Below are 27,489 nucleotides of genomic sequence, written 5' to 3' on the forward strand. Positions count from 1 at the left end.
TTCAACAATTTTGTTAAGACTCTTTTGAATGACGACAGAAGAAAAATAGCTTTCACCGAAACGGGAGGTCGCAGCCTCCCAAGGAAGGGATTTTGCAGAAGAAGAAAAAAAAAGAAAGAAAGAGAAACTTGCAGAGCATCCCCACTCCCAACTTCCCCCATAAAACTTGTCACTTCGCATTGCCATCCGCTACCCCAACAATAATCACTCCGTGCCTATTGCTAATTGCAAGCACAGCTGAGGCCCAGCGGGGAGCCCTTGCACAGTCTCAGGCCTTTATACGAGGCTCAATCTGTTGTATGGCACTTGTTCACACACAAAAAAACTACCAGCAAAGGCAGAAAGAGGCAGAGTCACAGGTTTCTTGTAATCCCTCCGCCTCCCCGCTGACAGCCCGGCCCTAGAAGCATTCCTGGTTTTGTCCTCCTCTTTACAAAATCTGAAGTGACCTTAAGCTACGAGCATGTCAGCTTTTGAATGTCGAGTTGCCGGCTTCTTCAGGTGCATTAAGGAGTAGGGGGGGCTACATCTGGCTTCTGCGTGTCTGTTTGCAGCACCCCTGGGGCGAGCTGTGGCTTCCTGTAACATGTAAAATATGAGTGTGAACTCAGGGTTCATGGCAAGGAACAGGAGGTCATGCCTCCATTCAGTTCTAAGTAAAGAAACTGGGAGTTTGCAGATGTTTTTCTGTATGTGTAATGACACCACCCCCCACCCCAGCCACTGAGCAACTGAGCGCCGTTTTTTGATAAAATGTGCCACAATCAGTGTGCTACTTGCAGATTTATTCATATCAATTTTTGCAATTTATATATTCAGAGACAAGATTGCTATTTCGGCAACTTTATGTTGGATGTCGTACGTTTGCGTCTAGAGAAAGAGGGAAAGAAATATGAGGCGGGGAGGGTGGGGAGAGAAAGAAAAGAAATTAAGTCTGTTCCTCGGGCCACCAGCTGGGGTGTTGTCAAGGAGACAAAGCGTCTGACGGGAGGGTTTGTGTCCCCCTTTTGCCCAGCGGTCACTTCCTGGCCAGGCTAGGAGGTGGGAAATCTATTGCTTCGGGCACAGAAGAAGGCCCATTAATGGCTACTCTAAGGAGGAGAGTGGGCTTGGGGGTGGTGGGGAAAATCCCCTCTGTAGATAAGGCCCATGGCCATCTGAAGAAAGGCCTTCCATCCTCCCTCAAGGTCAAGAACAGGTAGTTCCAAGGAGATCCTAGGCATGGGCCTCCATTTGGGCCTGGCAGGGGGCGTCCAGCCTTTCCTGTCCACCTTCCCACCCTCTAAGATGAGAAGGGAATTAAGCCTCCTGTGAAATTTCTGCTTACAGAAATTTCTGTTCCCAGCCCAAAGCCTCATAACTGTATTTTCACCAAAGGAAGACATTGGTTGAGCACACAGAGATTAATCCTCCTTAGCCTGGGGGATAAATGCTCCTCAGTGGGGCAGTGTTAATTGCCAAGCTTGGTGCAAAGATCATTTTGAGGCACTTAAGAAATACATGATTTTTATTAGTATAACTGTTCCACTAGGAGTTATTTCTCAGCAAAGGGCAAAAGCTTTGCCTGCTTTGCATTATTAGCCTAATTCCACTTAATTGTTTCCTAAAATAAGGGCTTCCTGAACACACATTCCAAACCTTAATAAGTCTGTTGTGGTGGGAGCGATTCTGGATGCGGGAGCTGCTGCCCTTTTGGGCAGAGGGACCCGGGTCTCAGGGCTGAGAGCAGCTTGATCAAATCAGGGGTTGGAAAATCAGGGCTCGGGGTGTCGGTGAGGGGCCAGGGAGGTCTGTGTGAAAACATATGGGGTGACGTGTCATGCAGTGTGAAAAATGCATCCTTTTTTTTTGTTGTTTGGACCCAATCCTCTATGAGGATTCTCAGTTCTCATCTCTGGGCTTCATTTAATTCTATTTCACAGATTTAGAAATGTTGGCCCCGTGGCATGTTTTAAATAAACCAAATAAATGACTGAGCAAATGCTACCAGATTTGTTCTTTGTTCTTCACAGTCTCAAAACTCGGCCTTGAGAAATTGTCTCAGTCCTGGTATTAAATGAAATGCCCATGTTCATCGTACAAAGAATTTTTTGGCTTTTTGTGAAACATGGTTTGGTGTTCCAGATTAGAATATGTACATTGCTACGTATCTGAGCTTTCTTAAGCAAAGTTTCCTTTTCATTAGGAGAAGTGATTTTTCATTTCCCTTCTTTTTGTTTTAATTGTGGTGAAAAAAAATTTACCATGTTACCCACTTCAAAGTGTACAGTTTGTTAGTGTTAAGTACATTCACACTGTTGTGCATCCATCTCCAGAACTCTTTCCATCTTGCAAAACTGAAATGCTAGCCCCGTTAATCAATAACTCCCCATTTCCTCCTCCCCAGCCCCTGGCACCCACCTTTCTATTTTCTATTTCTATGAATTTGACTATTCTAGATACCTCATATAAGTAAAATCATAGAGTATTTGTCTTTTTTTACTGGCTTATTTTACTTAGCATAACATCCTCAAGGTTCCTCCATGTTGTAGCATGTGACAGGATCTCCTTCCTTTTTAAGGCTAGCTAATATTCCATTGCATGTATGTATCACATTTTGTTTATCCATTCATCTGTCAATAGACACTTGGGTTGCCTCCACCTTTTGGTCATTGCGAATAATGCTGCTATGAATGTGGGTGTGCAAATATCTCCTTGAGATCCTGCTTTCAATTTTTTTGCATCTATACTCAAAAGTGGAATTGCTAGATCTCCATCTTTTTGTAGGAGCACTTACACAGGTTGTGGAAATGGTGGAAGATGAGTATTTGCATTTGAGTTGAGATAGCATTCACAACTGAAAATTCACATTCGTGCCTCTGCTTTCCCATCATATGCCTTCCTGTCTTTAGGTAAATATCGATGAGTTGATCTTGACTTAGTTTTCTCATTCAGAGATGGTAAGCTATTTTCAGCCATATCTTATAAGTATTAGGAAAGAAAGCCTTTCAGAGACCATCACATCTCGCTGCCATATTGAGACATGGGGGTGGGCAGGACGTGAGGGGATTGGTGACTTGTTGTGTTTCATATAGTCTGCTTGATTCAGAAGCAACAAACTCATTTCCATTCTGGCTTTGATAGTTTGGATATCTTACTGAGATTGCCAACAAGTTAATCAAACCGTTAAAAAAAGCAAAGAGTTTGTCTTCTAGAGAGAGATCCCTGTATAGCCTGTGGAAGCTAAGCCTTGAATTAAACCCTCCTGCTTGATTTGTTTTCAGAAAGGATCCTTCAGGACTCCTACTTCCCTTGTATTTTCCCCCAGGCAACTAACAGAGCTGGGGCTGACTTGACTTAGAAGGCTGCAATGCGTTAGGTCAGGAGTCCGGGGGTGGAGTCATCATTTTGATCATTCATTTGAAATGTCAATACTGCAGACACTCGTTGCTGGGTATTTCTCCACATTTCAGGTTTAGAGAGTTGAAATTTGGTCTTGAATAGATAACTCCTTAGTCTAATAAATGAATATTAATGTGTTATTTAGGCCCTTTCTAAAGAGGTTTAAATAATATTGCTTCTCAATGCTAAATTCTGTACACATTCCAATAGAAGAAGCAAAACTTTTAAGCAGCAACAATTTGAACTATTTAAAAAAATTATTATTTCGTTCACACTCTCTCTTCCTTATGAGAGGACACTAAAGGCAAAAGAGTAGCTGAATGCTCTCGGCACCAGGCTGTAGGTAACTACAGTCTCTGGAACCATGGTTTCAGCAAGATGCCTCTGACTTCTCCATCAGCCTGGATTGCATCAGACTCTCAGGGGGATGCCCCAGAGTTTAGAACCTTGAAGAGCTACAGCACTAAGACAGCTTTGCAAAGACTTCAATGACATGAGTTTTTAGGTATCCAAAGAATTACAGATGTTCAAAAAAAAAAAAAAACTCACCCTCAACTAAAATGATACTTGGGACAAACTGGAAGGTCATCCTGATGATTTATATCCTGTGATTTCGGTGTGTGGTTATTTTGGCGTCTTTGTGCTTTTAGCTGAGCGTCCTGAAGCTGTGTCTGGGAAATACCCATTTCTAGGAGCGGTTGTTTTGGTGAATCAACTCCTGAATTACAGTAACACCCAAGTAAAGCAAAAGATCCATCTTTCAACTATGTACCCATTTTTTAAACCACTCAGATGATATGCCCTTTTAGAAAGTGTTTATTCAGCCCTCGGGGAGCTTTGACAAATCCTGACACTTCCGTGAAGTTTTTTAGTGCTTTGCCCACTTGGCGTCGATGGCTTGAACGTGCCAATGTTTCTTTGTCAAACCCTCTCTGAATCTGGATTAGAACACTGAATACAACCAGCTCCAAGGATCGCCAGCTCAACAACTGGTGATCCTTGGACCTGAGAGACCCAAAGGACTGTGGAATTGTAGCTCAGGTTGGCGAAGCTACAGATACTTTGGTAGAAGTATAAAGAAACCTTGGATGATGCTTTTCACATGCTCTTAAATTACCCAAATTGTAAAGAGGAAATATGCATTTAAAGTTTCAAATGTAAAAGATTTCCTTACAGTATTTCAATGCAGCAATTTAAATAGGCTATAGGGTTTCTTTTCCTAACTAATAATAACCCACTTTTGTCACAAAAAGCAAGGTGAAGAACTTAATTACATGGGTGTGGTCAAAATATTATCTTCCACTTTGACTCCTTGCCAACAAACACAATGTCCTTTCTTCACCAGACCCTCTAGGCAAGGTGCTGAGGCACTTTCTCTGATGTACGGCTGTGTTGAGTTGGAGAAAGGGTACTTTCCAAAGAAAAGATAAAAATCCGCCAACATTCCCTGTGTTTCTTCAGTCCAGAAATACAGGTCGGTTACCACAAGGTTAGAAATTACCTGTTTGCTCAGACACTTTGAGAAGAATAGAAGCTGCTCAGAAAGCTTTGCTCAACCCTGAATAGCTCGCACTTAGAGAGATGTGGTTTCTTATTTGTGAAGCTGGGTAGGACAGTGTGGCTAAGATAATAACACCTAACAGTTAGTATGTGCCTGGCGCTGTTGTAAGCCCTCCATTTAATCTCCATAATGACCCTAAGTAGTTTTTATTATTATCCCCATTTAGCAGATAAGAAAACTGAGGCCCAGAGAGGTTAAGGGATTTATCAAGGTTCAAACACAGGAGAAGTCTGGTTCAAGTCCATTCTTTTAACCACTAGGTTTCACTGCCTCTCAGCCTCTGGAGTACAGGCTCCATCTCATGCTAGTTGCTGGACCAGTGTACTTCTCTGAGTTTCAGTTTCCTCAAATGTGAAGTGAGACTATAGATGATGATAAAGACTCAACTGTTTAGAATTTAGCCATGAACTTCCCAGGCCTTTGGTGCTTTGCCTGCCTGGCATATATGGCTTGAACATCCCAATTTCAAAGGAAATACATATTTAAAAATGAACTAACCATAGAACTCAGATCCTTGTGCATTTCAACTATCATCCATGCTTTAGGATATATTGGACTAAGTCACAAGTTTTTAATCAAAGAAGGTGTGTGAAGATGTGTGTTTGTGCATGGTGTGGTTATTGGTCCTTAAGCCAAACGCCATAATTTCTAAAAGAGCTCATTTTTACCATACTGGGCTAAATATTACCCTTGGTAACAATGCATGGGGCAACATGTCTCATTGGGAGTGTGTGTGTATGTGCATCTGTTTTGCTAAAAGTGATATGCTATGGTATGCATGTTACACTTCAATAAAATTTTTCTTTAAAGAAAAAAGCAACACAGGAAGAAGTGAGTTTCGTACTAGTCTATTTTCATCGGATTTATGACCCTGCCTAAAATTGTTTCTCTTATAGTACTTCCTGATGACATCTTCTTTAATTTCACATGAAATCAAATTTACCCAAGGCTCTATTCTTTTACTCTCCTTATTCACTGAAAATTTTAAAGCTTATGATGTATAATTTTTAAGAACTGAAATTTGGATCAATATTGTAACTTTTTTATCTCCAAAACTCTGTTAGGGAAATTCAATCTATTGTGATAAAGGCAACTTTTCTAGTTCTATTTCGCCTTGATAACTCAAACCGCCCACAGTGAGAACTTTCTCCTAGTATCAATTGCTGAGTTACCAACCCCAAAGACAAGAAGAAGAGGTCAGGTAGAGCTACAGGGGAGAAGAAAAAAACATTGATTCTATCTAAGAAATGGCATCCCTCATCCCCATCCAACTTTTTCTAATCATTTCCCTTAAGAGTGAGTAATAGTTGACTCTCCTCCATCAATTCTTTGAGGCTGTTGAGTGGTTTTCCATGGGAATACTCCTGACTCCCCATACTCTGCTTAGCAACTGGCTAAGCTCATAAAAAGTAGAAATTTTATCAACACTAAGCTGAGCTCAGGCTCTGAGATAGGTTCCACAGCATTATCCTACCCACGCACTTCTCCTTTGAGAAGTTCAGAGCTGAATGACTTTGCTTAGGAAACACCTAGAATTAAAGCTGTTTCTATATAAACAATCCATTACTTTTTTAAATTATTGAGGTGAATGCCACAACTCATACAGATTTAGTGGTAAATAACAAACATGAAAGCTGTCCCACCACTTACTAGTTGTGTGACCACTGGCTACTTATTTAACTTAACTTTGCCCCTTTCTCTCATGTATAAAATTGGGCTGTTAATAGCGTCAACCTCTTAAGAGTTCAACTCAATGATTAAATTATATAATGCCTGTAGAATGCTATGCATAGTGGCTGCACATTGTAAGGGCTCGGCTTTCAATGAGTAGGTAACTATTTTTAATAATTGTGTATGTGTGTGTGTGTATACGTCAGGAATCCTGGACGAAATAGTATTTGTTTAAAACAGTAGACTGTAAAGTCTTATAGAATGTTCTGGTCTGATGAAGGGCTGCATAAGTTAAGTGGATAGGTTACCCTTCTGATCAGTGAAGGTGGAAACACAGTGAAAGTTCCGTCTCCTTTCAGCCCCTATTCCCTCTTTCCATTGCCACGCATGTGTGATGTGTGGCTGGCTCTGAAAACAGATGAATCATTAACACTAAGGTCTCTTTAGGACCTCAAATTAACATCAAGATGCAGCGGTGGGCCTGGAATTGAGATTCATCTAGGTGGAGATGACCTGATTACTGTAGGAAAGCTCAATCTTGCTGATTAGGGATTATCCAGATCGAAGTGAAAGTCCATTTTCTGTGAACTCTATACTGTCCAGTGAAGTGGGGATTATTTATCTTATCTCTACGTCCTGCAACCTTCCAGGAGATATAGTTTCCGGGGGAACAGTCCACCCAAGGGTAGGGACTAGGGAGAGGTGAATGAGTCACTTCTCAGTTGCAAAATTTTGAAACTTCTCAGTTCCAAAAAATATAGTAATCAAAGTAGATAATATTTTAATACAATGTTTTAAAAAATCAGAATTAATGCAAAAAAATACATGATCAAAATATTAAAGACAGTCTCCAATCCTGCACTTGCAAGATCCTGCCCCATTGCCTCCAGCTAATCCTGGAGTGATTAGGATTAGTGAAGCTTGATATTACAGAGGAGACGTGTAATGTATAAGGATGTCTCTACATAAAGTCAGTGTCTTTGCAGGGCAGAATGTGTGACCTGAGTATATCGGCATATTAATTACCGAAGCTTCTCCTAGAAATGAGTCAAGAAAATTCCTTTGTGTTGCATATTGAAAGTGTATCTGCTATGTTTCTGGGAGTAATAATAACAATAGTAGCTAAATTTTATTGAGTGCTTGCTATGTGACATTCACTCTGTTCAGCACTTTATATAATTATCTCACTTAACATTCACAGTAATCCTACGAAGTAGGTACTGGTATTAACCCTAGGAGGAGACTGAGAGTCAGAGAGTTCAGTAGCTTGCTTGAGGTTATCCAGCTAGTAAGTGGCCAACCCAAGCTGAAGCTGTAACTTATACACACAGGGTTTGAGAAATCACCCGTTATTTGTCTGAATCCTTTTAATCCGATATTTAAATCTAGGTCAATACAGTTTAAAATGTGCTTTATGCACCCAGGATGGTTTTATAACTTTGGGTGGTGATCTATGAAAAAGCAAATTTACAACCAAATTGCACTGTTAAGAGCTAGTCACATGTCCTGTAAGACTGAGGCATACCATTCCAGAGACACTCCGAGAGGAATAATTCCCTCCACTGCCACATGGCTTTCCCGGGTCCCTTGCTCTGCTTTCTCCCTTGTTTCGTGGTATTTCTTAGGTTGAGAGAGAGAGTAAAGAGGGGAGAGTTGATGGTGATGGGTGATGATGATGATGGTGGCAGTGGTGGCTAACATTTATTGAGGCCTTATCATGTGCCAAGTACTGTGATGAGAGCTTTACTAGTATTAACTCATTTAGTCATCAAAAAGCCTATAAAAGGCTGATTAATCCCCATGTCTGATCAGGAAACTGAGTCTCTGAGAATGTAAGTAACTTGCCCAAGATCACAAACCCAGGAAAAGCACAGGTAAGGCCTATGCTCTTAATGACTCCATTGTAGAAAGAAAGAAAGAAGAATTAAACGGCGAAGTTTGAGATCAGTCTCCCAGCTCCTCTTAAATAGAGCCTTCAGATCTGGTTGCAGCTACTGGAGAAGTTCCCAGCTTTCCAAGAGCCCTATTATCCTGCAGGCCATAGCTGTGATGGGCATCCTTTGGGTTCCAACCCCAAAACCCTTACAGAATTATCCCCAGAGGGCCTCCTTTAAAGGATACTGGGGATTTTTTCTCCAGGACTTTTTTAAGGTTAAAGTAACCTTATTTGGGAAGTTTCCAATTAATATACCTGAATTAAGGGGAAGCAGCAAATGAGTCATGATTATATTTAAATATTTAGTACATGTCATCAGCTCACGATTTTTATTTCTAAGGTTTTAGAGTACATTTTATCAAAATTTTAGTGCCCAGGTGTTAGGATATCTCTGGAAAAGGCATATCAGAACCAAAGAGAAAACAAAATGGGGAGAACTTAAAATGTTTTATTAATTTCCTCTTTTGAAGAATCATAACAAATCTGCTGTATTAGCATGGATCTCGAATGAAACAAACTTGATTAATAAGCACTGTGAACTGCATGAGGAAGAGCAGGAACAACCCAGACAGCTAGGAACGTACTGAGAAATGTTGAACAACTGGCTTTCTGGGAGGGAGAATGCCCGGTTTGTGGTGATGGCCAATTTCCGTGGTGTGAAAACTCCCACTATGGCCTGTTTCTACCCATCGGTGTGATATCCTTGAATGTAGAATTGGGAAGAGATGCACAGATCAGCTCTCATGACCAGCACACTACTAGACCCTCTTAGGGAGGAGTAATTAGATGATGAGCTATTTCAGTGCCATGCCACTTCTGGACTCACTAGCTGTGCAACCTTGGGCAAGTCACTTCACCTCTCTGCACCTTTGTTTCCTCCTCTACAAAGGGTAATACGGAAGGTCCCTTTCCCCTCAACATTTTAAAGTTCTAGAAGGCAGTGACTCCTGCTTTCTCCAACATCCAAATGCCTTTAAGCGCCTTTATGGAAAACCAAGTTAGCGCTGTGCTGTATCCAACAGTGCCTCCAATTTCATCGACTGAGCATAAGGTTTGGAAAGGAGTGACTTACTCCCTTTTGCCTCTTTAAATGCTTAGCCAATGGGGCATCATACATTTTTTACACTTCTTTTGCTAGATGTGCGATCCAGGAGGAAAGGCATGGATGTTCCAGGGCTTTCTTGCTCTCCTGGGGTGGGAATCTGTGTGTGTGACACACTGAGCCATTGCTCCATGCATTTCCTGCCTCCCTAACCCTTTCAGCAGCAGAGAAAGACTAGCGATAGCATTCTACCTTTTTATTTTTATTTTTTACTATCCAATAGCCATTTACAAGGATGGGAATTACTTATATAAAATGGGGAGGCGGGGAGGGTTGTTATTTTTTCTCCCCTGAAAGGTGGCACATCTCTCAGCAAAGAGAAAAAGGCATGTTGCACAAGGCTTGCTGGCAGTGATAGAAGCCAGCGCCGGTTTGCCTGTTGTCACAGCCAAAGCAAAATGCCACCTCTGCCTAGAAGCCAGCGTGCCACATTCCTCTTTTGTGTCCTTGAGATGCACCCATCATGAGGCCCTGGGCTTATAGGTTTGGCCAGGAGGTCACCCAGGTTCCTCGAAGGTCGTCTTCCAACCCCAGGAGGTGGGGGAGGGAGTGGCGTCTGCTCATGACATTCAAAATTGGTTATTTGAGCCCCCAGATTTTGTGTCAGATCCAGCCAGTAAATGTGGAATTTGAGGCCTGGGGTGAACACAAGAGAGCCCCCAGTTGCCAAGAGGGAGGTAGGGCTGCAGAAACACAAATGACCCAATGCTGTTCCTGTCCCCGGAGCCCTTCTTAACAAATGAAGATGCAGTAACAGCAACAGCCCCAGAATCCGAAGGCAGGAGGTGCCAAAAACATCCCCCAACCACCACTACACACACACACACAAAAGTTTCAGTAAAATGTTCTCACTCCTCGAGGGGAAAACCTGTCCATGCCTGAAGCAGCTTGACCTGGGCAAACCCCCTCCCTCCACGAGTGAACTGCAAATCTCCAGGAAAAAATCCCCACCTCCCACCCCGCCTGCTCCCTGGGGAGGGACAGAAGGTTCCTAAAACTGACAGTTTTGCCTCCATGATCTTTAAAAGAGCAGAAGTTGGCTGTGAGGCTGCAATGCTGCCTTGATTGGGGTAGTGTGGTCTCTGTTTGCGGCTGGCTCCAAGGAGAGCCACAATTGGCTCTGATGAGGAGGGAGCCTAGAAATGAAAGATTGCAAAGAGGGCTTCTGAACGCCGTGGCTGAGACTGTGTCGTTTCTTGCAAGGTGAAACTTGGCACTTCTACCTTGCAAGTAAAAACCCAAATTAATTTTTTTTTTAAAGAAATTAAGTCAGAAACAAGGCTTCAGAAAAACTGTGAGTGTTAGGCATAAACTGATTTTGGATGATCTTTAGGTGAGAAAGGGTGGAGTTACCATCAGAAACATGTTTTTATTTATGCTTTTCAAATCCCCACTGGTGTGCAATGTGTGTGCGTGTGCGTGTGTGCATGTGTTGTGTGTGTCTTGGTTAGCACGAGAGAATGCATGGTCTCAATTCTCTAACCACTCTTTTTGTTACATCTTTTCCGTGCACAGTTCATGTAGATGCCCCATAAATAAATATATAGGTCCATCCACACCTTTTCATTTTATTTGTAAATTGTTTAGTATAAGCGGCAATGCGTAATGAAACCTGGTGAAGTTTAAAAGATTAGATTTTTTTTTTCATACTGACACTTCATAACACTGTTCATATGTCTCCGAGATTTATGAATATATGAGCAGTACTGCAAAATTATACCGCACCAGAGACTTCCTGCACCACAGGGGTGGCAGTCTAAAGTGACACAGCTTCAAGCATTTTTCACAGACAAGAAGCAAAATTTAACCCCCTTACGGGGAAGTATGATTTCAACAGCTTGAAATGAGCTCATTTGTAGATGGGTTTTTTTCTCTCATCTTCCATAATTTTTTGGTGTTAAGATTAAAACAGATTGCACAGCCAATGTAAGGGCATATAAGCTGCCCAGAGTATAATTTTGCCCTTAAAGAGAAGCCTTCCTCCATTGTCTTTATCTGAACGCCCCAATAGGGTAAATGAAGGTAAACGTCCCCATAAATTTCTAAGGCACTCAGCCTGATTCTCAGAATTGTCCTTAGCAGACGGGGTCTGGATTTTTCAAAAGGTAAGTAGCAAGTGGCCATCTTCCTGGGCACCTGACACAATGGTATTGGGAAAATAAACAGTGAGTTGAATCTCAACTGAGTACAATTAACCAACAAAAAGGAGAATCAGAAGAGCAGAAGATGATCTTAATGAAATGATTGTATATGAGATGTCTATAGTGGAAGAGTTCTGTTTTAGATTCCAAGTCCAAACGGATCTCTTTTAGGCTGACCTGGTACCTTGTGATTTGGGGCTGATTAACATTCATGATCTCTATGCTCTCCAATCCTCTTTAACCATTTTGTTTCCTCTTGGAACAGAGCAGGTGCTCAAATGTGGCCTGTTCCCTGTCTGCTCTATAAACGCTCCATGATGTGTTGGCTGGAGAACTTTTGTCTCTTTTTTCAGCAATGGTACAACAGCTCCATGAACGTGATCTGCACCTGGTTGACGGACCGAATGGACTTACAGCTTCACATTTATCAGTTGAAAACACTAATTAGGATGGTAAAGGTAAAAGAAAAAAATAATTATTCTTCTTTGCAAATAGCTTATTGAAATACATTTCATTGGCAAGCTGCAGAACTGCCTTAACACAAAGAATATTAGTTACATATAAAACAAGATGATTTCTAAAACAGTATCTCATGCAAGAAAAACCTACGAAATCACTTTGGGATGCATGGTTAATTTATTGCTCAGACGTCAAAGGAAAATTTAATAAAAAGGAATTTGATATTTTATCCAGACTGGAAAAAGACTTCATGAATTTGCTGTGCAAAAATACTGCAGGGGCTATCACGCCCTTTGCATTAGACTTTCAAAAGCTGGCTTTTGGTACCACTATGCTAATGACATCAATTACGAATTTCATTTAAGGTTTAATTGAATAAAATTTTGCCACAATTAATTTAATAGAAATATTTACCTTCAGCTATTTCTAAATATGTCCTGTGATCATTATCAGGATGCAAATCAATATTGTTCTCCTAGTTAATTGAAGTAGTTTCTCTTACAATGCGTGCATACAGTCTAATGTACAGGATCACAAAGGTGAGATAACATACCCTGAAAGTAGCTTTTTTCCCTGTTCTTGTGTGTGCGCCTTGGACTAATGATAATTATTTCAGTGTGAAATCTCAGTGGTTTACATGAAATAATAAGATCACAGAAGGGGGTAAATACGTTTTTGATCATTTCAGTTTCCATTTGATGCTTCAGCATAGAGGGGTTTAAAACATTCGTATGCAGAAATCTCATTCAAAGTACAAAGTCTCTTTTAAGATATTTTAACAATAAAACGTAGCTGAATTTCTCTTTCTTAACAGTCTGCCAAAAGTGCCCCCCATCCCTGCCATCCCCCACCCCACCCACCCGCTCCGCCCCATTTCTTAGGCTTTTTCGGATTAGCACCATCTCATTGAAGGCGCTCCTCTACCCCAGCGCTGACTTGAACCCAATTACTGTTCCGTTGAGTGTAATTAAAGAGAATTGTTATCGTCTGCATTTGATCTCACAAAGAGTCTTCCCAGGAAGGTTACAGACAGCAGTATATTGCAGCTCTTAAAAAAGAAATGTATGCACTCGGACTATGGACCCAGTCTAATTTTCATATTTTTTATTTCAGTTTCTTAAGGCTAGCTCACTAGCCATTGCCTGATCACTTGAATTCCATTTTCTGGGTATAAATACTCTTTGGGGGAATTTTTCTGTTTGACCCTTACTGGGTAGGTATGAAAGGAAGACATTAATTTTAATATTTTTAAATATCTTGTCATTACTGATGTTTCCAGATCATTGTTGAGAATATTGGAATTAGCAGTATTTTATTAAGAAAAAATATGTCAGAGACGAGGTTTATTCTTAGCCTTCTGCCAAAAACTACAGACATGAACCACAGGGAAGGGACACAGAAACCTCACTGCCAAAGGAACTCCTTTACTTTTGTCAAAGGTAGGCCCAGCTTACCTAGTGCCATAACACTGAGGGATGAAGCAGAATTCATCACCTTTTTACCAAGTACATTACCCAGAAATCTCCTTCTCCGAGGGAAACTTCCAGAGATAATTGGCTCTCTTTCCTCCCTCTATGTCCGCTTTGTTTATTCATCCATTCATTCATTATTCAGCAAGCACTGATTCATTCATCCAACATTGGATAAATATTAGTTGAGCCCCTACTTGTATATTACAAGATAAAGGATTTAAACATGGCTAGATATTGGTTCATGCCCTTAGGCATTTAGAGTCTAGTTGGGGAATGCACCACTCTGGAATTTGAATAAAAGGGAAAATACTCAAGTGCTTTCTATCTTTCTTTTTCCCATCACATTCTGGCAACAATTACGTTATTCTAAGTGGCAACAGAACAACTGATTGAAAGGTACAAAAAAAAAATGAAGTTAATCATCTGGATATCTGGTCTACACTATGCCTAGCATTTACTCAGCCTCCTACCCTTCCCCCTCAGGTAGCTACCTAGCCGCCTAGGAAAGCCTTGCAGCTTGATCATAATTAGGAGGACCTTTTAATTTAGTGTCAAAACCAATTACTTTTAAGAGGGGAAGAAGGTGCTTTGGATAATCATGCTGGGACAATAGGTATAAACTGGCCAAGAGAATATGTGGTCACCCTATCCATAATCTTATATTATTGGACGTCATTGAGCTGAACTACATTCACTAGCTAACTCTGCAGTCATTACAACATATGTCCTTCAAGAGTGATTGACATTGTGATTGTTGACACTATGACTGCATTAGACGGACTGCAAAAAATAGAAATCACTATGGGAGTGGTATTGAAGTATGTTAACATTTCTTCTTTTGCTCCCTTAGCAAGTTTCCCATATCAATAGGAGAAGCAAACAGCAGAATCAGTAGCTGAAATGATATGCAGCGTGATGAGAAGAGTTGTAGTTAGAGAGAGACCTTTTTCAAAAAAAAAAATTTTGTGAAGTAGACAACAGCCAGATGCTTCCGGTCAGGTTCAATTAACGCTAAGGGATTTCTAGAAAAACAGTCCCTGGGATACCTAAGGAAATCTGAGAGAAATCGCCTGAAGGAACAAAGAAAGAATTTGTGGTACAGTAGTCCCAAACCATTGTTCTTGAAAAAGAGCCAAATTTCTTCCTTGAGACCAAGTTGTGAACGGAATAGATATACTTCTTTCCCAAGGAGAGGAGAAATGAGTCACATGCCTGAAACATATTGATGAAGCATTAGCGCTCCATCTCCCCCTTAATTGTTGCTGCCCGTAATAGGTTTCATATACCGACATACATATGTCTGTCTTGTGAATGAGACGGAGGGGTATGCAATTACAAGCCTTAAAAATACTAAAGACCAGACTGCAACAGAAATCGCAAAAACCAAAATCGCTGATCCATTATTTATGCATTATAGCCCCTTACACTGTCTATCATATTATACTAACCTAAGAGAAAGAACCAGATCAAAAAAAAAAACAAACAAACAAAAAGAACCAAAACAATTATGGAACATTTCCCTTTACAGAACTGAATAAACACAAGCTTATGTTCTTTGCTTTGTCTCATCTAATACAGTTTATCCTGTCACAATTTCTCGTTTTCTGTCATTCAATGAATCTCAGTTTTCAGTACAAGTGAAATCTGAGCATGGTGGCTTTTCATTTGACAATGCATGAAGTGTGACACTTAGCTGAAGGTCAGTGTTCTTACCCCCACACTCGCTTTGTGCCTTTCCCTCCCCTTCATGGAGATGAGAGCTCTCTTATCACTGCATTTTTTCCCTCCTTAGAAAACCTATAGAGATTTCCGATTGCAAGGGGTCCTGGACTCGACCTTAAACAGCAAGACCTACGAGACCATCCGGAACCGTCTTACTGTGGAGGAAGCCACAGCATCAGTGAGCGAGGGTGGGGGCCTGCAGGGGATCAGCATGAAGGACAGTGATGAGGAAGATGAAGAAGACGATTAGAACGCTCGAGCCTAGAGTCCACTAGGATGGAGTCTGTAATCAATGCATGTCCTTAGTCTGTTAGTTAACCCCATTAGGGAATTTTCTGTCAACTACCATGCCCATGAGATGTTTACCAATACAATTGCCATTTTAGCTATGTGGTACCAAGATTAGCAAAAGACCTTCAAATCCACAATTTCCTGATTCCATGTCTATATGTTTACAAGCAATATGGAACACCATTCTTTAAATACCGTTCATGGAGAATACATAGTCCAACTGCTAAGTGTGTCCCTGTTATCAGCAAAGTTAAATGATGCTTCATTAATGTACTGTGTATGCATTGACGGTAAATGGATGTGAGGGCGAGTACACCAAGTACTTGCACTTCTTTGGTTCACATACGTGGATGCCAGTTATTTAAATGAGTGCTATAAATTAATTTAATTAAGACACATAGATCTGCTTTGTTTTTTGAAAATCAAAAGGCAACTTTCCAACAACCAACTTTTGGTTCTTTCTGTTCCCCTGAAACTAAAAATCAACCCCTGGTGTCCTTGTTAACCCATTCTTTCACTTATCCATATAGTTAGCCAAAAAAGGATGGCTACATACCAATGGATTGATCCTCTTAATTGCCACGGCAAGGGCAATCTTATCATGATTTAACATCAAGCACAGTTCAGAGCAACTGTCTTCTGTCAAAGTTTATCCTATTAAATGTTACATTTTGCTTTTACGTTTCAATAACTGTGTATGTAAAAAAACTGAATATTTAAATTACAACCCTAGACTATAAATGTTTATAATAAGATATGGATATTTCCTTCAGTAGATTGTAACCATAGTTTAAATTATTTTGTTCCACACTGTTTTTTATATCTGTCATGTACATTGCATTTTGATCTGTAACTGCACGACCCTGGGGTCCTCTGCACAGCTTTTTCTTTCTGTGTAAAGTAGTGGATCCATCTTGCTTTTGCCTTATATAAAGCCTACAGTTATGAAAGTGTGGGAAACTGTGGCTTCTCAATAAACAACTATTCAAATGTCCTAAGAATACACTTTTGATCTTTTTTCCTCTGTCTCCTTTGAAAGCCAGAACTAAAACGCAGGAAGCAGGAAGAGATGAGAAAGAGGAGGGAAGAGATAATTTCCTTAGAGTGTTCTTGAAACTGTTGGAGTGGGTAGTTTTCAAATGCTTGTTTCCACGAGACACAGCCTAAAATTCCATTAATTCAGACTCCACTAATTCAGAATCTGTGGGCATTGGGACATGTTGGGCGGATTATGCTTGCATTGTAGGATAAATAAGAGTTTGCTAAGCAAGAGAGTAGTGTAAACGAGAGAAATGTTTCTCCTGTACGAAGAGAAGGCCAACAAACTGTTTTTAAGCACCGCTTTAACAGCAGTGTTTGTATTCAAACAAAGCGTGTGCCAATTATATATGATTCTTATATATTTGTTAAAGCATTTTACACGATTCTTGAAGACATGGAGTACTCTTCTCTCTCCCCAGTCCTTGTCAGCAATATAATCACCTAGGTTTGAAAGAAATCAAAAATCTTGTAGCCTGAGCTGTTTTATTTGTGTCTGTCACTAAATCAAGCTGTCCTGTCCTTGAGGCTGAATGAGGTTTTAGAGAAATGCCTATTTTTCCAATAGGATCAAGTAGAATGCTCACCAGTTGTTCTCTACAAACCAACACCTCTAAATAGCACAGCCCACTCTGTTTACTCCTTGAGGTCTGCAGGTGCAAATCAACAGTACTTCCTGCCTTCAGCGGATTTACAAGAATAACTCCTATTTATTGAGCAAGTATTCTATGCCAGGCATTCGGTATGGGTCACCTCATTTAAATCTCAAAACAACCCTAAAAGGAGAGGACTGTCATTGTCCTCATTATAGAGGAGAAAGTTGAGGTCAGAAAGCTTGAGGTAACTTGCCCAAAGGTTACACAACTCCATGCAAAAACATTAATGCAGAAACACTACCGTAGAACTGGTAATACAAGTGGTGGGGGCATATCATTCAGGAATGAAAAATCTTTGATCACCCGACAGCACACAGTTAAGTCAGTGTGGCAAAGCGAAGATTTTTTAAAACACATTTGTATTAATTGTATTTTTAGTTACAAAACTAAGGTTTATTTCTTGCAACAATTACAATTCAAAAATGTGCACATTAAAGAGGGAGCATCTGCCCACTGTGTATAGGAGTTGGAAAAAGGAAGAAAATGCTCAGGAGCCATGGAGAAGAGCTGAGCGAGTTAAATAACTAATCAAAAGGTGTGATCCTAAAGGCATAAAGAGAAGCAAGTCAGAAAAGACTGGGTCTCCAAAACCAAGGTTAAAAAAATATATATTCCTTCGAAAGGAGAATTCCCTAAAGCCTAGCACTGAGGGTCCTGTTGAGTAGCATCTCCCAGTGTGGTGAGCTTGGAAGGAGTGCTGTGGAGAAGGAAATGACATCAGAGTAGATCAGAGAGAAAGAACTGATAAGTTGAAATCTCAGGTTATCTTTACCACAAACTCAGAGCTGAGAAAGAGAGAGTTTTGGTATCTTGAGCTTTCTTTTTAATTTCTTTGGGATAGAAACGTAAGTTTTCTCTTTTTTTTCCTATTTATTTTTTAATTAAAATACAATATACATACAGAAAAGTGCACAGATCATAAGTGCTCAATGATTGATTACAAAGTGAACACACTCCTGGAGCAACCACCAGGTCAAGAAAGAAAACATAATGAATACCCCAGACATACCCATGCCCATGGTGCCCCACCCCCAATCTCTACCTGCTCCTTACTTGCCAAAAGTAACCACCATCCTGATGTCTAATGTCATCAATTGAATTTGCCCCTTTTAAAGCTTTATGTGATTAGAATCACAGTATATGTTCTTTCATGTCTGGCTTCTTTTTGCTCTACATAATATTGTCGCTGTAGCTGTGGTTCGTTTCTGTTCACTGCTCTAAGTATTCCAATGTATAAACATACCAAAATTTATCTATCCATGTTAAAATGTTGTTTTTAATTTGGGGCTATTATGAAAAATGCCACCATGAATTTTCACGTACCTGTCTTTGGGTGCAAATGGTGGGTCATAGGATAAAGGTATGTTCATTTTTAGGAGATACTGCCAGTTTTCCAGACAGAGTAAACAAAGTTATACTCTCACCAGCAGAGTATCAAAAATCCCTGACAACACTAGGTATTGCCACTCTCTTTAATTTTTATCCTTCTGGTAAGTGCTGAAGTGGCTTATAATTATAGTTCACTGATTACAAAAATGGAGTTGATTGCCTTTTAAAATGTGTATTGGCAATTTGGGTAGCCTCTCTTGTGAAGTGCATGTTTAAGTCTTTTTCCCTTTTATTAAAAGAGGAAAATTCTAGGGCTATTTGAATACCAGTAAGGAAGAGGTCATAGGAAAAAGTGCCAGATGGACGATGAGACACAGAGATGTGGAGGGAAATGTTAACCTGATGGAAAAGCATTCAGTATTAACAATCAGCCCAAAATAGTTAAGTATATACTGGTTGGGCACTGCTGGACACACCCAGGCTCTCTCTAATCCATTCTCTCTCATCAGCCAGTGGGGCCTTTCTCTCATCCTTCAAATCCCAGGTAAATATGACTTCCCAAGGGAAGCCTTTCCAAACCCCACCTTCAGTTCAGCATCCATTTCCCTGGTATGTATGCTCATAACACTCTCTACTTCTCTTTCATCGTATTCATCACACTCTTTGTGAACAGGTTACTGGCATCTTTCCATGTTTCCTGTAGCTTTTCTCCACTTCAGGAGGGTACAGTCTGTGCCAGCTTCCCTACTCTATCCTGATTGTATTCACTAAATACATGACTAACAAATGAAGGCTGCAAGTACAAAAATGTAGATGATCTGATTGCTATTCTCTTTGAACCTTTAGTCTAAGTGGTATGAATCTTCAAATGACTCATATAGACTAAATACTATAAGATTCAGAGGAAGGAGAAGGAAAGGAAGGCTTCCTGGAGGAGGTAGGCCTTGAAAAGCACAGAGAGAGGACAGGAAAGGACATGGACCAAGCAGAGGGAGTTGAGGGGGTACGCCACTTGACTGAAGCTGTTTTCTTCTCTGATGGATTCCCAGTGCACATAGTAAGCACTCAACAAACACTTGTTGACTTAAGACATCAATGAATATGCTCAGAGTGTTAGGGGAGCCTGGCTTCATGGAACAGCTTATGCAGGGGGTCGGGCGAGATTAAGATGGGAAGAGCGGGTTAAGGTTTCAAAGGAGGACATTTAGTCTAGTTTAGTTTGGGTTTGTTGGTCTGCATAACTGAATGCTTAACCAGTATTTTTATTTTTTCAAAATATTTGAAGAAATTTTTTAAGTTAAAAAAATAAAATAGAGCAGAAATATATTGAACAAAATGTTTAAGTCTCTCCCTTCCCCAACCCATTTCCCCAAAGTAGCCATTGCTAACAGATGGGCATATATTCTTCCAAATATGTTCAAGTCATATACAAGTATATTGGATATATATGTTATATATATATATATATATATCCAATTTCCAATTGGATATATATATATATATGTGTGTGTTATATATATCCAATATCCAATTGGATATATTTATATATTTTTAATATATTTTCACAAATGGGATTCATCTTAAGCCTACTAAGGCGAGTCACATTTTTCATCTATCAGTGTAAGATCATTTCCATGTCTGCATATGTAGATTTTTCCATATTACTTTTAATGCTTGTGCTGTATTTAAGATTTTCTGGTCAAAGTAAGGTGAACTGAAAATCCAGGATGAAATTAGGATGGATCAAAACATAGTGGAGGAAATGAGCCATCTGTAGAAGTGACCCAAGAGACTGTTTGAAATGCGTGACTAAAAAATTTCTTAAACACCCCAAATCCAATCCAGTCTAACTGCACTGTATTATAATTATCTGTTTAAGTGTCGGTCTCTCCACTAGATTGACTACTTCTTGAGGTCAGGGCCTGTGGATCCATTTGTGTATGCCAGTCTTGTGCCGGGGATATAGTAGGCACTCAATAAATGCTGCTTGAATTGAATGGGTAAACACCAAAGAGGCACATTATCATGATGAGGTACGATTATCACCAAGAAAGCATAAACTAAATTTATCGCAAGTACCCTGTCTGTAAAGAAAGAATACTAAATAAATTAAAGAATCTCAACAGCTTTAGGAAAACCATCCACCCACCCACCACTACTATGACCTGAATTTCCAGTACAGGCCTGAACAATCCTGCTGTCATAAATTTAGGTTTCTGTAAAAATTTTAGGTAACCAACCAACAAGGGTTGTACCATTATTGTTTTAGCATAAATTTTATTAAGTCCATTTTATTTAAATTTTAAAATCCAAAATAACTTGCAAAATTCCAAAACAATTTCCATCAGCACATGATTAACAAAACTGAAATCAAATTATGCACAGTTTTGCAATTCTTGGTAAACAAATTTTTAAAAATCAATATCCATCTTTTATTCGAGTTGTTTTGCTTCTCCTTCTAAATACTAAAATTATCATTTGTTTTCCTTCTTATGAAACATGCATTTCATCTAAAGTTGTAAATCTGCATTTGTTGTAACCAAGCAAAACATGAGAACAGGGCCGGCGATGGTGCAATCTGCCAGCAGAGTTCTCTGCCCTGATGACAATACATTGAAGGTCAAAGAAAAACACTGCACAACAAATTAATCACAGCCACCAACTAAGAGAGGGATAAAATGATCACAATTAATACACACAAGTACAAAATAAGAGGAATGCAAAGGCAACAATAATCCAGGAGTACACAAATAAAATTTTTTATTTCCTAAGATTTGATGGTGTGATGGCAAAAAGCAGTTGTAAACATGGTTAAGTTGGCATATTTCCCTCTGTCCATCAGAAACAACTTGGCTTGTTTCCTGGGTGGTGAATACAATTGCAAAGAATAAACAAGGCTTAGCTTAAATCTCCAAGCAGGACACATGTGATTGAAGATAGTACAAATGTCAGAGAAAGTGTTGGAAATTTTGGAATGTATTTAAAAGAAAATCAAAGGTGGGGCCAGCCCAGTGGTATAATGGTTAAGTTCCACACTCTGCTTTGGCGGCCCAGGGTTCACAGGTTCAGATCCCAGGCATGGACCTACATGACACTCATCAAGCCATGCTGTGGTGGCATCCCACATACAAAATGGAGAAAGATTGGCACAGATGTTAGCTCAGGGCCAATCTTCCTCACCAAAAAAAGAAGAAAGAAAGAAAATCAAAGGCAATATGAGAAAAGAAATACCGGTGGTATTTGTACAAAGAAAGTACAGTTTATGTGGAAGCTATGACTAGGTCTCAAATTCGAATGTAACTATATCATTGTAAACAGGACCGCTGAACTATGCACCTTGCTCAGTCTCCTCAAACACCTCCTGGAATACGGCTTTGAGCACAATAAATTCCTCCACAATATTCTTTGGTGCAATTACTTTCATTTTGAATTAAAAAATACCCTTCAAAAAACCAAACATCAAGATTATAGACTAAAAATTCCAGAGCATATGGAGAGTATTGACATCACAATGTATTTGGGAAGTTTGAACTCTTCAGAGGACGCTTTAATTAAACGACTATCTCTAGTTTTGTGATATTGAAAGTTGAACTCCTATGAAGTGTTTTTTGACAGGATGAGGAGATGTCTTTCTCTACAAAACTCAGAGAATAGTTCTGATAAAATAATTCTGAAGAGATTAACAGAGACTAATGATCTCCAAATCAAGGAAATGGGTTTCTTTCTGCATCGACAGCAGGTAAAACCATCTCTGATCCATTTCTTCTCCAACTTTTAGTCAAATTAATTCTACGTCATATTTCATTGATTCTAAGACAAAACTTTTTTCACTTTTAACATTTCTGAAATTGGGATTCATTCTCCCACTGTGAGGAAACAAACTCACATTACACTTACCCTCTGCCGTCACCATATCTCAGTAACAAGGCTGCGATGCACACAGTCTCGGGCTAATATTCCTTTGGAGAATGCAAGGAAAAGGAGGCACCTGTCCCAGGGAAGAGGCTTCCACACCGTGAACTGAGGGCAGAGGCAGAACTAGGGACTGACTCAGGAGTGGCAGTGAAAGAAGTGCCCATTTCCCCCCAATATATTAGAGAAAGATGATCCTTGAGTGGGGGAGGGACCTAGATCCTGTTTTATCAAAGGACGGGGGCTCAAACCACTCCAACTAAATGTTGAAACAAAGATGAAAGCAGAGGCTGCAGGATGTGTATTCCTTTGGGTAACAGGTAGAGTAGGAGGGCCTAGAAAGTAGAGATTGAAAGCACAGGTTCTGGAGTTGGGCTGACCTTGGTCTAGATTTCAGATGATCCGTGGCAATTACTAGCCAAGTGACCTTGGGCAAATTACTTAATTTCCATAGGCCTCAGTTTTCTCATCTGTAAAAGAGAAATAACCAGAATAACAGCCTAAGCATTACTCACTATGGTAAGCTTATTGGGTTAGCATCAAGATTAAACGTGTTAATACACATGTAAGCTTAAAAAAAAATGCACACATGCTAAGTGCTCAGTAAATGTTAGCTAATATTTTACTGTTAATTTCTTAAACTCTTAAGAGCCTGACACATGTTTCAGGCTCTGAACAGATCATAGGTATGGCTAAGTCACTACCCTTTAGAAGCTGGGTTCCACTCCTCACTCTTCCTGTTCCACCTCTTCCCAAAAGAACAACTCATGATCAGCTGTGGACTGGGCAGCAATCTGTTGAGCAAGGTATTCTTGCCACCTAGTTCTTTTTTTAGCATTTGCTTTTGTGCCTTAGAAAAGAAGAATTTGTCCCCCTTGTCTACATTTATTCGCACTATACTTTCATTTGACTGTGGTTCTCAGCAAATAATTATTGGAGGAATGAATAAATGAATTTCTCTCCATGTCTCCCCCTTCTTCATCATCACTGCCTTAATATGGGTTTCCCTAGAAACAGACCCTGAGATGAGGATTCTTGTGCAAATTGTTTACTTGGGAGGTGATCCCAGGAAATACTAACATAAGAATGGAGAAGAGAGATGGGAAAGAGAAATGCAGCCACTATGGGTGGCTGGAGTTTTCATCCCAGAGAACTCTGGGAGCCAGGGCAGAACATACATTTTGGAGTTATCCCTCCAGAGGGGTGAGAGAGCTGGGGTATTTATACCCCAAATCTTGTTCATTGTTGGTTGAGGGCAGCTGAGAGGTAAGGGTAGGGAAGGTTAGCTCTCCAGCACTTCAGGCCTGCAGGGCAGGTGGACAAAGAAAACTCTGGTCATCACAGAAAACCCTCAGGCAAATAAATGCAAGAACAGCAGTGGAAGGCAGACCTGGTTGCAATAAAGTGGTAAGGACCAGGGGGAGTGGGCAGGGCACCAACATCATCTGCTACAATCACCCTTCTGCAACCAAGGTCAGAGGCTGTGGTCAATGTTGGCCTAAGGACAGAAAGAGAGAATCAGCATTTCTCACACCAGGAACATTGCCTCTGAAGGCTAAACTTGGAAGCCTCCCAAGAGTACTGAAATAAATTCAAGCCTCCACTACAATGGAGTACAATGGAGCCAGGAAAAGGAACAAAGTAGATTTATATATGCTAGTACTGAAAAAATGTCCAAGATACATTGTTGAGTCAAAAACAACTTAAGGGCAGACCAGCATTTAAAAGAATGAAAAATTGGGGCCGGCTCCATGGCCGAGTGGTTAAGTTCACGCGCTCCGCTGCAGTGGCCCAGGTTTCGGATCCTGGGCGTGGACATGGCACCGCTCATCAGGCCACATTGAGGCGGCATCCCACATCCCACATCCCACAACTAGAAGAGCAAGTAACTAAGATATACAGCTGTGTATTGGGGGGGGGGGGGGGGGGGGGAGAAAAAGCAAAAAAAAAAGAATGAAAAATTAATAAGCAAATATATAAGTATGTGTGTGTTTGTATTTATATACACATTTTCAAGAGATTAAATGGACATTTGTCCTTTGGGTTTCTCAGAATCCAAATCCAAAATCCATGGAAATCGAAGGGGCCCCTGACTGCTAGCGTGAGGCTAATGAATAGACGCTCTAGCTCTGAACTTTGACTCTTAAGAGAAGGATCTAAGGATATGGCAGCGTTAGAGGACATTCACTGTGGCTCCAGCACAGTCCAAGGGCACCCAGTGACGGGGCAGCAGGCTGAGCAGCAGCAGCAGCATCCCAAAGAGAGCTGTCCTGGCTGTTTTGGGCTGCGCCTCACCTCACTTGTCCCTTGGTTCCTGAGCAAGCCTGTTTCCCCCGCCCCCAGTAGGTTCTATAAGCTACTCCATCCTTTTCTGCTGTCAGTTTCTGTTGGTGGCAACCAGGAGCATGGACTGGATAGGAGGGATTCAGAAGAAACTGGTAACAGGGGTTACCTGCGGGAAACGGGAGAGCAGACTTTGGATGGAAAGGAGATGTATTTTGTTTTATGTTGTTCCATTATTTTAACCATGTGCATTTATTAATTTTTAAAGTTAAAAATATTTTAAGGGAGTGTAGTTTAAATAAATTTACTTTTTAAAGCCTCCCAATAGAACAGCATCTAGACAAGAAACATGTGGATTAAAGTATAGTTCTAGCAGCAGGCGCAGGATGGGAGGGTAAGTATTGTCCTCTCCCCTCTACTCAAGTCCTCTTGCCAGGGAGAGATTCTTCACCTGGAGTGTTTGAATAGAACTCAGGAGGTCCATGAACCTGAATAGAAAAAAAAGAAGAAGGCAGCAAATCACAGTAGCATTTGCACTATCCATGACTTTTTCACCAAGCGAAATCACAGATATTTTCATGTCATGTTACAGTTATCGCAGTATCACAAAATATCGCTTATACTCATCACTGCTTCTAAATTACCTTAGTGATTAGACCTGTCTTTAGATCTTACGCCGTCTGAAGAGGGGATAACTGGTCCACCTGCTCTATAGGGTCACGTTGTCACTGCAATAATAACACTAATTGTTAATAACTACTAAGCTCTCAGGGTCTGGCACACAGTAAGAAACCAGTAACAGTGGCTGCCTCTGGGGAAAGGGACTTGAGATTTAGGGTGGAAGGGAGTCTTGATTTTTACCACCTGCTATATTATGTTGTTTGAACTCAATGTGTTAGCAATTATTATTACTGCATCCAAAAAGTCATTGAGTCGGGAGGCACAAAATTCTGATCTACTAAGAGATCATCTCCTAGATGATACATATTAATTTATTTGTTCCTTTATGATAAGTGAAACAATCTAATCTACAAACATAAAAGAGAATACCACAATGATGTTTGTTAAATAAGCATATGCACAAATTTAATGTAGCAATAGGGATAGAGACTTACTTGCTATGGCTCTTCTTTCATTCTGCAAACAAGCTCTTATTTATAGAATGTTAAGTTTCTCCTGTACATTACTTTGTACCACCTCCACTTCCACTCCCAAGGAACCTATGGAGGTGTGGGTGGGAGAGAGAAGGCACTCTAAAGGAAATCTTTACTCTGGAATTAAAATAAACATCTTCTCAATACCCAAGGGAAAGTCTGGGAAGGCTTCCTTCTCTTCAGTTAAAAACTAGATATCTTTTTAAATACTAGTAAGGAGAATGAAAGTATCAGCATACATTCCAGAACCATCGAGAATGAAAAGTCAGTCTGCCTGTTAACTACAGTCTGTAACTAAGAATCTTGATCTGTGCTGAGCATCATTACAGGACAGCAGGGGAAAGGTCTGTATTTTTAAACTAACATGAGGCCTACCATGTCCTCAGACAACAGCCATACGTGGGAAAAAAAAAATACGAGTGCAAAATACAGTGCTGCAAACTGAGTGCAAGGGTATATATACGTGGCAGAAATATAAAGACAAGAGAGCATAATTCTTTCAATCATTTGATTCATCCAGCAAACCAAGTGTGCTTGCTGTCCAGGCAGGGACCAAAACTGAGCAAGAGAGGCCCCTGTCCTCCAGGAGTTCACAGGCCCGGGGGCTTAAACAGCAAAGACCGCCTCTCAAAGGAGTGTTCAAGGAGTGGCAGAAGAAGGGCAGCATCTTAAGAAGCAAGTTTTTAAAATTGCCAACATCACAGGGATGCTGTCAGCAAAATGTAGACGATGAAAACCCTAAAGGACAAAAACCCTAATTTTTTTCAAGAAGTAAATTGCAAGGGAAAAAAAAGAGAGAGATGGAGAGAAATCTATAAATTAAGAGACTTAAAAGGCATAGCAACCAATCATAATGTATGGACTTTATTTGGGTCATAATTTAAACAAAGGATTACTTAAAATTTTGACATTTTAAGAAAATTGGAAATTTGAACACTGGGTATTTGATGATGTTAAGGAATTATTGTTAATATTTTAGGAGACGGTACTTTATTTATGGGTGGCAAAATATTGTGTCTGAGACTTGCTGTAGAATGGTATGAAGGGGGAGCAGGTGTGGATGTAGATGAGTCAGGATTGGCCATGGATTGATCTTGTTGGGGCGAGGTGATGACATATAGATCATTATTCTGTACTTCATTTGTATACGTTCAAAACTCCTCATAATAAGGCTTGGTTGTTTTTTAATCTCCAGGGGAGATCAGTAGAAATCAGAGAGGTAATGAAAAGCATACAGTTCTCGGGCGAGAGAAGCTCAAATTCCAGCATGAAAATCTCTCTCTTGTGGGTAAATAATCCTCCTCTTTGCAACTTCTCTCCTATTTGTGCGGTATGGGCAGAATCCCTCTTCTCAGTGCTAGTATTTCCTTCGCCTTGAGCC

At 40.3% G+C, this 27,489-nt stretch overlaps 1 protein-coding gene across 1 annotated transcript in view; it reads left to right on the top strand.

The window, feature by feature from the left end:
• CADPS (calcium dependent secretion activator) overlaps window positions 1–15,695 on the top strand; it is a 433,248-nt gene extending 417,553 nt beyond the window's left edge. Inside the window, exons 30-31 of the mRNA XM_046679760.1 lie at window positions 12,146–12,250; window positions 15,516–15,695. Of these exons, the coding sequence (XP_046535716.1) occupies window positions 12,146–12,250; window positions 15,516–15,695 (285 nt within the window). The remainder of the gene's footprint in view (window positions 1–12,145; window positions 12,251–15,515) is intronic.
• The last annotated feature ends 11,794 nt before the right edge of the window (window positions 15,696–27,489 follow it).

The sequence above is a fragment of the Equus quagga genome, chromosome 1, assembly GCF_021613505.1.
Source record: "Equus quagga isolate Etosha38 chromosome 1, UCLA_HA_Equagga_1.0, whole genome shotgun sequence".
In the NCBI taxonomy this organism is placed as follows: domain Eukaryota; kingdom Metazoa; phylum Chordata; class Mammalia; order Perissodactyla; family Equidae; genus Equus; species Equus quagga.